General features: G+C 42.8%; 1 protein-coding gene across 1 annotated transcript in view; it reads left to right on the forward strand.

Annotated features, from left to right (window-relative positions):
- WNT7A (Wnt family member 7A) overlaps positions 1-1,326 on the forward strand; it is a 63,749-nt gene extending 62,423 nt beyond the window's left edge. The window contains exon 4 of the mRNA XM_038772901.1: positions 87-1,326. Within this exon, the coding sequence (XP_038628829.1) occupies positions 87-566 (480 nt within the window). The 3' untranslated portion in view covers positions 567-1,326. The remainder of the gene's footprint in view (positions 1-86) is intronic.
- The last annotated feature ends 11,266 nt before the right edge of the window (positions 1,327-12,592 follow it).

Genomic DNA, 12,592 nt, shown 5'->3' on the forward strand with positions numbered 1-12,592 from the left:
AGTTTGGACTGAAGAATCTTGGATCGTGCCCCCCCCCCCCCCCCCCGAGTGATGTGATCCCCCTGTTTTTTGCTTTGTCCACTCAGATCCTGGAGGAGAACATGAAGCTGGAATGCAAATGCCATGGAGTGTCAGGCTCCTGCACTACAAAGACCTGCTGGACAACACTTCCCAAGTTCCGGGAGCTAGGCTACATCCTCAAGGACAAGTACAATGAAGCGGTGCACGTGGAGCCAGTGCGGGCCAGCCGCAACAAGCGCCCCACCTTCCTCAAAATCAAGAAGCCACTGTCCTACCGCAAGCCCATGGACACGGACCTGGTGTACATCGAGAAATCACCTAACTACTGTGAGGAGGATCCCGTGACAGGCAGTGTGGGGACCCAGGGCCGGATGTGCAACAAGACCGCCCTGCAATCCAACGGCTGCGACCTGATGTGCTGTGGCCGTGGGTACAACACGCACCAGTACTCACGGGTGTGGCAGTGCAACTGCAAGTTCCATTGGTGCTGCTATGTGAAGTGTAACACGTGCAGTGAGAGAACAGAAGTGTACACCTGTAAGTGAACAGTGAGAATGGGGTGGAAGGGAGAGGTGACTGCTACCTGCCCCTTCCTGCTGGGAATGAAAAAATAAAATAAATGAATAACTTACATTTGCACATAATCTGGACTGGCCTGCACGAGACTTGTAGCAAAGATTGGCCCTCTTCCGAAAGGAAAGGATTCATTCCCTAGCTCTTTCCCTCAGTACCAGAACTCCCGCTGAGATGCTGTCAGACTAAGGAGATTCAGAGAATGCTGCCAAACCAGCCAATGACAGCAGCAACTTGGAGGGAACCCCAACCACACAGAACACGCCCACCCAGCCCCCATAGCCTGATAAGTCCTCAAATGTAGATTTGCAGCTCTAAGATGACAGCCCTGGGGAACAATGCCAGCTCAGTGCAAGGACTGGAGCTGGTCAACTGCTGTCGGTTTGGAAGTACAGCCTTAGATGGTTAAACACCCAGCTACTATTCAAGGGAGGAAAACAAGGTTAAAAAACAAAACAAAACCCACTTCAGCTTTCAAATGGTGTTTGCGCAAGCTCGGTGAAAATGCCCCCGTGTGAATTCCTTCTTAAGAGTGGATTATGTGGACAAGTTTCTGCACTTGTGAACAACTTCTGGTGTCTCTCACCTATTTTCATTTCCACGGTTGACTTCCACAAACATCACTGCTGCTGTTTGGCCTCGGACATTGGTTTGTCTCCTTTGTTCATGCTGCAGGTTTTTGCAGGGATTTGGGACATCTCGGCATAATAATAGCAATATTTAACAATTTATTCAGATAAAACTAATATTAATTTATTTAATGAAAAGAACTCTATCTACATTTGGAACCATTCTGCAATTAAAGTAGATGGCTGGCTTTCTTTGTGGAATAATTGTATAGATATGGCAAGAAAGAAAATGGGGCTGTATATATTATTCTTTACTCAGCTATTTCTACTAGATGTATTTGCAGGATAGTTCTTGCAGTACTAGTTGTTTAATTACAAAAGCAGGCATCTTTTATAAATATATATATAGATTTTTTTGCTGTTTGCTGCTAGTTGTCTGGAAAATCTAACTGGGAATGATTTGGATAATTTTACTAGGACACACTTTTTTGTTTTGCATTTAAACCCCATTATGAGCATCTGGTTTGGAACATGGATATTTAACAAAAGAGAGCAAAAAAGCAAACCTCCAGACAATTTCCATCTTTTGGAAAATGAACCATAGGATAAGAGAATATATTTTGTAAGAGACTATTTTTATATGGATATTTTATTTATACTACATCTGCTTGTGTATTCTACAACCATGCATTTTTTTAGAACAACCACAGACATCATCATTCCTTGGCTATCTGATGGAGAATGACAGGTTGGCTCCCAAACCCCTCAGCAGCATGTGGGCTCTGTTCAACTGTTCAGGGTGAACATATCAGAAACTCTTCAAGCCTTCTTCCAGGAGTGTGTTTACAAACTGTTCCTTGGGCTCTTCACTTGCTGTTCCGATTTGCAGACTGTGCAAAACAAGGCCAGGGTGGGTAGCATTGGGCTGGTCACTTGACCTGGCAATGCAATGGGTATTAACTGGTTGCTCATTTATCCCATTCAGTAGAAAGGAGGAAAAAAAACAACAAACAAATCTGAACAAGCTTCCCTCCTGTGCCAGTCATTAAACTGTGGCATTTTGATTAGCAAATGTGCTGTGTGTACTTTCATTTAAACCTTTATATTGTGTTACTATCAAATTTGATTTTATCAGTGGAGGATAATAGACTATGATTTTAAAAACCAGCGTGATACACAGCAACTCATTCTCCCAGCCAGGATACGGAGATTACAGTTGACCTGATCAAAAGGTTTTCATTGCCATATTCCATCCCTAGGCCAAAATAGGACTTTGGGGTTTTAAAATGCAAACACTTCATGGTATTTGTTAAGCACTTTCTATGTGTCAAGCACTTCTAAGCGCTGGGGTAGACACGAGTTAGGTCGAATACAGTTCCTGTCCCACATGGGGCTCACAGGCTAATTAGAAGGAAGAACTGGTTTTGAATTGCCATTTTGCAGTGAAGGAAAATGAGGCACAGAGAAGTTAAGTGATTTGCCCTAGGTCACACAGCAGGCAAGTGGTGGATCTGGGATTAGAACCCAGGACCTCCAGCTCCCAGGCCCTTGCTTTATCCACTAGGCCACACTGCTTCCTCCCTCCTACCTTTCCCCTTGGAATTTCATGATTTCATTCCCTGCTATGGAAACCATTGCGCTTTGTGGATCAAAGATATTGGGAGTAGAGGAGCGACTGAGCTAAGGATAGGGAAATCTGTATATTTCTCTAGTGTTCATTTAGTTGATGGATTAATATGTCAGGAACCATCGAGTCAGGAAGGGGGCCTAAATCCAGAGGCATAGAAAGGAGAGAAGAGTTTAATTGAGATTTTGCCCAAATATCTTCCTTTTCTTGATTTGCTTGAGCTAAAGATTCTCTTCTTTGCCCTCTTCCTTTAAAAAGACAGTACCTGCTCCATGCAATGTACAATTACCATTGAATACACAGTGTGACTTTACAGACCTGCCATTTACCACATAATATACAGTATTACAGAAATTCAGACTCCAATGTATGAGAAATCAAAGACAAGTCAGATAAGATGATCATTTACTTTCACGCTTGTGAGTCAAGGCTCTAAACATATAATTTAAAATAATGAAAGTATTTTTTATAATAATGAAGTTTAAATATTTTCAGGCTAGTAATTTTTGTGTATTAACAACACAGATGGAAAATAGGACTGAACATGGAACAAATGTGAACCCCACGAAGATTTTTAATCACATCGCTGAAGGAGCTGTTAGGAACTGTCCAACACGCTTTAACCACCAGCCCAGCCACGGATATTCAGTACCTCTCTTGCAATTCTTACTGTTTGCCCAAGAGGTTGGGTCAATCCTTGCTAATGTGTGAATATCTCTCGACTTGTTACAGCAGAGTTTTTACTCTTGGTTTTTACAGTAGGGACATGTCCTGCAAAACTGCTACTTCCTGCAGCTTCCTCTCCATTCCACATGTGTACAGCCACACTGTGTGCACTGGGGTTTTGAACACAAGACTGGAAGCCCCAGGTCTCATCTCTGCACTTATGACTCCTCTGCCACCCTTCATCCCCATGGTGTTGACCTCAGTCTCCCAATCTGTAAAATGGAGATAATAATACTTACCTACCTCACAGGGTTGTTGTGAGGAATGATTCATTAATCTTTGTAAAGCACCATAAAGGGGAAAAGTGTTATATGAGTGTTAAGTATTATTATTAATTCCTAAAACAGATTTCTCCAACAATTTTTCTCATGGTAATAAAAAACTGGATGTATGTTTAATGAGAGGCTATTTTTTCTTGGATTTTTTTGGCTGAACTAGCTGAGGTTGGTTTTTCCTCAAATTTTTTTGAAGTGTTTAAGTCCTTTACTGGGAAAAAAATTTAAATCACTATTTAAAAACCACAGGCCTAAGCACAGGACTTCTCTGAAAACATGCTTTATTCCAAGTGTAGAAAAAGATGAGGATCATTAGTGCTGAGAGCAGGAGTTCCCAGACCTGGGAGAGGCATAGTGTTTCTTAGTCATGTGGAAAAAGTAGAAGTTCAGAAACAAGGTCTGAAAATTGGGCTGTATCCTTCTAGATAAGAGATATCTGCTTCTTCAGATTCCTGAGTTAATTGTCCATTCCTTACATGTTTTTGAATGGCATGAAGGCGGGGGGTGGGGGGTAGCAGGGAGAGAGAGAGACAGAGAAAGAGAGAGATTCAGACAGAGACAGCAGTAGGTGGGAGAGGAGAGGGAGAGAAAAAGGATTTATGCTTTTGTTAATTTTTTACCCTTAAACAGTTTGTTCTTTGTTCTTTGGGAAACAGGATCTAGCTGAAGAACCATACAACAGGGTTATAGACACATAAATGTAGCACAATGCAATCATCGATAGAAAATTTATCCTATCACTTCTACACACTGGTTCCTGCAGCCGAATTCATGCTGACAACCTGATAATCTCCCAGAGCCACTCAATTTTGCTATGTAAGAAAGACTAGTCCAGGGCAAAAATATAGAGCAGTGATCTTCCTATCTATGGAAGTAAAAAACCTTCATTCTCACCTAAGTTTTTAAAATTTTACTTGGCAGTACAGCAGGTGAAGTTCCAGACAGTTTGCCAAGGAAGTGAAAGAGCAATGTTGCTCACCTTTGTAGTTTATGTTTTTGATGGGCAGATCCCTGGACCACAAATTTTTATAAAGACCAAAGAATCACCAGGACCACAAATTGCATGTCCTGTAGTTATACAAATCTCAATGGAGTCGTGTCTTTCCCAAGCACTCATTACTCTGGGGAACAGTCCACAATCTAGGATGGAAATGTCACTGACTCATTGCACCAACAGGGATATTCTGAGATTGCGTAGGTCCCAAGAAGAAAAAGCGAGCACAGAGGAGGAAATGAAGTTGACTTTAATGGCAATGTATTTCTGGGACAATAGCAGTGGCTGAGTGTGCTTGGAACTGGTGGGTCTATTGGCTCTCCTTTCTTGGAAGTTTATTTTGCCCTTCATCTGCCTCTGTGAGGATGTTCTCGAGGTAAAGGGGATGTTTTCAGAGGCTTGGATCATTTGCTGAATCCCAGAGCCCTTCCGGATAACTCTAACCTCTGAACATATGTCTCCAGGACCACTTATTACTATTATTATTAAGTTCCGTCGAGTCGTTTCTGATTCAAAGTGACTCCAGAACGCCTTGTCCTCTGCCATAATCCACGACCTTTCTAATGGTTCTTCCATTATTGTCGTTATGGTCTCTATTCATCTAGCTGCTGGTCTGCCTCTTCCACATCTTCCCTTGACTTTTCCTAGTATTAGTGTCTTCTCCAGAGAATTAGTCCTCCTGATTATGTGTCAAAAATATGTTAATCTGAGTCATTTGGCCTTCCAAAGACCACTTTGGTTTAATTTGCTTCAAAATCCATTTGTCTGTTTTTTGGGCAGGCCATGGTATTCACAAAAGCCTTCTCCAACACCACATTTCAAAATAATTGATGTTCTTTCTATCCTGTTTTTTCACTGTCCAGCTTTTGGATCCTCATATTGTCACTGGAAACACCATAGAGTTGAAAATTTGACCACTTGGGGTTTTTCAATACTCCAGTTTTGTTCCCCTGCTTGGTTCTCTCGGGACTCTCAAAGCAGTTTCCAGAGTTCAAACAGACTGGAAGTAGCGTAAAGGGGCAGAGTGCAAAGGCGAGCCCTTCTAGGAAGCAGCTGTCAATCAAGTAGCCTCCTAGGTTAATGAGGAGGCAGAATCTCAACCAAAAGAACCCTGTCTGCATGGACAGAAAAAGTGGATCAGATTATCGGCTGATCCATAGAAATTGCAATAGAAACCACCATTTGAGATTACAACTCCATTTGTGAGGAGGATAAGTCTACTGATAATTCAAAATTATTTCTTCCAAGGGTCTTTTTTCCTCTGAGCAGACTTGTCCAATATTTTTTGTTTTTCAGACTATCGAGATAGTAAACTGATTTATTTTTGTGTTGGAGCTGTACAGTATTTGAAGTGAAAGAAGGCATGTTACATTTACTTGGTGTCTTCATCAGCCAATTGATTTCTATCAGGTTCCCATTGAACTTTTGACAGAGTTTCTATTCTGGGAAGCAAAAGTCAGAATGAGTTAATGTAAATGGCCACCATCAAGATGAATTTCTAACATAAATGTCCATGAGGAAATATTGTAGAGTCAGGCTCCCCTAAAGGGAGTTAGAGACCACAGTTGGCCCAGTCTAGGAGCGGGGGGTGGGGGCTAGGAAGTAGCCCCATCAGGACAGGGTATAGTGCTCCCCTACATACCAATGGCAAGAACTGGAGGGTGTGTGACAAAAGTAGATGGAACTGGCTTTGAAAAGTGAAGACGTTTAAAATATGACTGTCTCTGCCTTCCTCTTCCCTTCTTTCTCTCTCATTCTCTCTTTGTTCTGCTTGAGTAATTGTCAGAATATTTCATCGTTTGCCCACTTCTAATTGCCAACTGAATGAACTGAATTCAGATGAAAACAGGAGAGGGAAAAACAAAACCCAACAGCCGTTCCTCAGAATGTATATTGTGTCTATGTAGGCCAAGGAGGAGAGTTCTGAATCAATCATGGAACAAATGTAAGCTGGCAGGCCCCCAGTGCCTTAGGTGTATTTCACTTCCGTTCATCGAGAAAGTCCAGGGCAAGGAAGTAGAAATGCTTAGCATCAGTCACAAAACACCAACCGATTTCATAACAAGTTGAGTAAAGGTAATACAAATGCCTTAATTGATGACTTTGGCACCAAAGCTGTCATGTTGATGACTTGCTGGAGCTGAAGGGGAGTTAGCCATTTGGTGATAGATTGTTCTGTCTTTATCCTGTTACAATGACATCTGTTGATTCACAGACCAGCCACCAGTTACTACAACAACGCCACTGGGCTTTAGAAAATGCTGTTGAGCCTCTATGAAAGTCTTGGCTCCCCATTAGCAAAATGTTAACTGTGCAAAACCAAATAACATTTCATTTTGTTTCCTAAAAAAAATAATAAAAAATTCAGAAAAAGGAAGAAGTCAATGCTGAGCAGAGAACGAGAATGTTGAAAAGATTCTGAGAGCAGAGACGGGAATCTAACTTGCTTATAGGCCATCACGATGATTCAGTGATCCCCCTGGAATACATTAGTGTGATGCTCAGCCCAAGCAGAGAAAAGAATGTGATTTACACAACAACAACTGGTTTGGTTTTCAGGCTTCACTAGGTCCCTGTGGACTATTTCAGTTGTGGCCCTGAAGCCATTTTGTAGGGCATGCAGAAGCCCTTCTCAAATTCAGTCTGGGGTTAATAATATTAAGACATTTTCAGAAATGCAGAGTGCCAGCTGCAGGGCTGAAATTTGGAGTTTGGGCTCACACAAGGTCTCAGGGTTTTAGCTCTGGAGGGCTTCAGTTTGCTGTAAAATGTTAGAAACCAGGACTTGAAGATTGGTGTCTTATTTTTAGCAGTAGAAAGCGAGGCTCTGATGCAGGCTTAGGTGTAAGAGGTACAAGCACGGTCTTCAAAGTCTTCGAGGGAGGTGAGAAAGCCAGTAAAAGTCCAACAGCCTTCTGGAACATCAGTCAGCGGCATCTGTGTTTATTAATAGCCCCTCATATGCACACACATGTACTACATACTACTGCTGACTGTCCTTTTCTTTGTACGGGGGATTGACTGACAAGCAACCAATGATCCATAGCACATAGAACATGTGTAAGGATAGTTCATCACTGTGCTGTTGTGTTGACTGTATGTAGAATCTGTGCCTTGCTATCTTGATCTTCCTGAAGTTGCTACTCAGGTAGAACAACTCCCTTCCTGTTTGCCACATGGCAGGATGGACTGTCCACTGTTACTGCCTCCCAACTGCCACTGATAAATCACACTGTTTCAGACTATGTTTCTCTATGTCTTCAAAATGTCTGTTCTGCCTGTCCTGCTTGCTTTTGCCCCCTTTCAGTTCACCATACAGCAGCTGCTTGGGATTCCTGCTCTCATTCATTCTTCTCAAGGGTCCACTTCAGTGAAACTGTGCTGTAATGAACAATTGCCTCAATACTGGTGAGCTGACTTCCTTCCAGGACCTTATCGCTGGTCATCACGTCCTTCCATTTGGTGTTGAGAATTGCCCACAGGTGATCTGGTGAAAGTGCTCTAGAAGGTGAAAGCGTCCTCTGTAATATGTCCAAATCTCACAACCATATTGAAGATCAGACACCACCACAGATTTATAGTCCTGAATTCCTTGATGTTCTGTTCTTGTCACACTCTGTCAGACTCTGAAAAGCTATGCTGGGCCTTTTGGAATTCTGCTCTGGCTTTCTTTGCGTATCCATGCATCATTGGATAGTGCATTGCCTAGGTCAGGGGTGGCCAAGCTTTGTGAACTGAAAAGCCGCAAACTAAAAACATAATATGAGCGAGAACCATAGATCAAAACAGTGAGCAGGCATGCTGGGGGGGGGGACGGGGTCGTGGAGAGCAGGTGTTGCTTCTGGGGAAGGAAGGGATTGGGGAGGGCTAAGGGTGCTGGTGAGTGGTGGAGAGCAGGGCCTCTCCGGGGTTTAGGGGGTGATGAGTGTCAGTGGGGGGGGACTCCTAGGGAGCTGGAGCTGAGAAAGAAACCATGTAGGCAGGGACATTACCACCTCTGCTGCCGCCCCTAGACTGTAAGCTCACTGTGGGCAGGGAACGTATCTCTTTAATGTTATATTGTACTCTCCCAAGTGCTTACTATAATTCTCTGCACACAGTAAGTGCTCAATAAATACGATTGAATTGAATGAATGAGCAGTGGCACACTGCACCCTGCAACTGCTCTCCCCATGAAAATAAACAATAAATTGTGATGCTCACAGCAGGTGAAGAACTGTGTAGCGGCATGGCCTAGTGGATAGATCATGGGGCTGGAAGTCAGAAGGACCTGTGTTCTAATTCTAAATCCACCATGTGTCTGCTGTGTTACCTTGGGCAAGTCATTTCATTCAGTTGTTCAATCATATTTATTGATCGCTTACTGTGTGCAGAGCACTGTACTAAGAGCTCAGGAAGTACAATTCAACAACAAATAGAGACAATCCCTGCTCACAACAGGCTCACAGTCTAGAAGTGAAGTCACTTCACTTCTCTGTGCCTCAGTTATCTGTAAAGTGAGGATTAAGACTGTGAGCCCCATGTAGGACAAGGACTGTGTCCAACCTTAGTTTATATCTACCCCAGCATTTAGTACAGTGTCTGGCATGTAGTAAATGCTTAACAAATGCCATTTAAAAACATATATGTTCTCAAACTGCATTCTGGTGACCACTAGCCTAGGTAGAATAATTCGGTGTTAGAATTTAAGTTCTGTATTGTTATGGACAATCATTGGTTCTTAATAGGGCTTCCCGGCTTAAAGGCTATTTCAAAACCTTAGTTATCAGTCCATATTGCAGTATTGACTCTGAGATCATATATTCTGGCCCGCAACTTGATCTGAAGCCACATTTCATTTCAAATAGTACACAGTAGATTATATTCTTCAGTCGTCTGTTCAGAAGGACTCTGGCTAGAATTTTGCCACCAATGGAAGGCAGGGAGATTCCCCTATATTTTCCACAGTCAGCTCTCTCCCCTTTCTTCTTGAAGATGGTGATTATTATGGTGTCTTTGAAGTCTTGTGGCATTTCCTCAGTGATCCATATATTGAAGAAAAGCTTGTGCAGACTTTTGAGGACCTAATCCTCACTTCTGGCTTGTTGATTTCTGCAGGATTGCCATCAGATCCAGGTGCTCTCATTTTCATCAAAAGTCATATCTACAGTCATATCTCCATGTTCTGGCTGATTTTCTATGCTTTGGAGGGCCCTTGCAAGGCATGTTTAGGAGTACATTGTTTGGTTCTTGCCATCTGTTTAAAGATTTGTTCCTTTTCCATGATATTTACAGCATGACAGATACAGGAAAAGTGCAGAGAACACCACCAAGACCTTTATATGGAGTTTATTGCTCTTCCCTGACTCATCCTCATCAAGGTGGCATGGAATAAATCATTCATTCACTGGTATTTATTGATGGAGGGGTTAAAAAGTACTGGATCTACCACTTAGCCCTGCTTTATTCTGTTGATAGGGAAAGGGTCAAACAGGATCTCTTCAAGTCTGACTTGATTGACTTTAATATTGTGGAACACTTTAAGAATATCGGCAAACTTCTCAGTACAACCAAATTGGCCTAGCAGTTGCCAGAATTCAAGTCAGTTAATGGTGTCCAATATTTTCAAAGGGACATGAAAACTCTACAGAGGTTTTAGGTTTGCTCCCTGTGTTTCTTTTAAACCTCTCATGCTGCAAATATTTCATCTGCTGTACTTGTGATTTAGTTTGAAACCACAGTGCAATTCAGAAGCAGTGGTGCCTAGTGGACAGAGCACAGGCCTGGGACTCAGAGGGAACTGGGTTCTAATCCCAGCTCCTCCACTTGTCTGCTGTGTGACCTTGGGCAAGTCACTTAACTTCTCTGTGCCTCAATACCTCATCTGTAAAATGGGGATTAAGACTGTAAGCCCCATGTGGGACACCGACTGTGTCCAACCTGACTGGCTTGTATCTATCCCAGCACTTGTACAGTGCCTAACACATAATAAGCACTTAAATACCATTAAAAAAAAAATGTTAGTCCATGGTTGGCTATATTCTTTGATAATGTGTTTGGAAGGAGTCCTAGTAAGGTCTTTCTGGCAATGAAAGACAGTGGAATGCCTCAGTAGCTTCCACAGTCACCACTCCCATCAGATTCCCATCCTGATACCCAATCATTCAGTAGTACTTACTAAACACTTCAGTGTAGTGCACTGTACTAAGTGCTTAGGAGAGAACAATAGTCAATCAATTGTACTTGTGTGCTTTCTGTGAACAGAACATTGTATTAAGTGCTTGAGAGAGTACAATATAATAATTAAAGTATGTGTTAAGCACTTACTATATGCCAAGCACTGTTCTAAGCACTGATAGTATTTGTTAAGTGCTTACTTTGGGCTAAGCACTGTTTTAAGCACTGGGGTAGATACACGGTAATCACATTGTTGAATGTGGGGCTCACAGTCTTAATCCCCATTTTACAGATGAGATAAATGAGGCACAGAGGAAGTGAAGTGACTTGCCCAAAGTCACACAGCAGACAAGTGGTGGAGCTGGGGTTAGAACCCATGACCTTCTGACACCCAGAGCCTTACTCTATCCACTATGCCATGCGACATGTTTCCTGACCAAGATGAGATAATAGTCTAGAGGGGGAAACAGACATTAAAATACAGATATGTACATAAGTGCTGTGTGTCTGAGGGAGGTGTGAATAAAGAGTGCTAATGCAAGGGCAACCCAGAAGGGAGTGGGAGAAGAGGAAATGAGGGCTCAGTTAAGGAAGGCCTCTTAAAGGAGATGTGCTTTTACTAAGAGAGTGTAGTAGAATTAGTAGACATGATATCTGTCCTCAAGAAGATTACATTCTAGCATTTCCATCCTGATATTGGGATAAAGAATTGGATTCAGATTACCTGTTCTATGGAGAGGCCTTTTTGGAAAGAATGAAGACATTTGTGCTGAAACAGGCACCTGGACTTGCCTCTTAGATGTGGTTGCTTTTGACGAGCCTTTGAAAGGAAACCTAAGGCAAATGACACACTGATTGGGGTACATAATCTATCCTACTTCATTGGCATATATTTCATTCAAAGGGAGTGATTATATTAGTCTGCAAAGCCAATTTCCCTTTACGTCCCCCCCAGAAGACTCAAAATCCTCATCCTGAGGCCTTTCTGCCCAGCTCTACCAGCATTTCCTGTAGTCAGAGTCAGATTATTGTAGTAAATGCTAAGGGGATTACAATGGAAGAACCTATCCCATCTCGAGATTAGAGACTAATGGGGAGTAATAGAGAAAAAGAACAAATATCATTCTGGAAACAGAAGCAAAAACTCCTCACTCTCGGCTTCAAGGCTCTCCATCACCTCACCCCCTCCTATCTCACCTCCCTTTTCTCCTTCTACAGCCCAGCCCGCACCCTCCGCTCCTCTGCTGCTAACCTCCTCATTGTACCTCGTTCTCGCCTGTCCCACCATCGACCCCTGGCCCACGTCCTCCCCCTGGCCTGGAATGCCCTCCCTCTGCACATCCGTCAAGCTAGCTCTCTTCCTCCCTTCAAAGCCCTACTGAAAGCTCACCTCCTCCAGGAGGCCTTCCCAGAATGAGCCCCCTTTTCCCTCTCCTCTTCCCCATCCCCCCCGCCCTACCTCCTTCCCCTCCCCACAGCACCTGCATATATGTTTGTACAGATTTATTACTGTATTTATTTTACTTGTACATATTTACTTTTCTATTTATTTTGTTAATGATGTGCATCTAGCTTTATTTCTATTTATTCTGATCACTTGACACCTGTCCACGTTTTGTTTTCTGTCTCCCCCTTCTAGACTGTGAGCCCG

Source organism: Tachyglossus aculeatus, chromosome X1 (genome assembly GCF_015852505.1).
Source record: "Tachyglossus aculeatus isolate mTacAcu1 chromosome X1, mTacAcu1.pri, whole genome shotgun sequence".
NCBI classification, from domain to species: domain Eukaryota; kingdom Metazoa; phylum Chordata; class Mammalia; order Monotremata; family Tachyglossidae; genus Tachyglossus; species Tachyglossus aculeatus.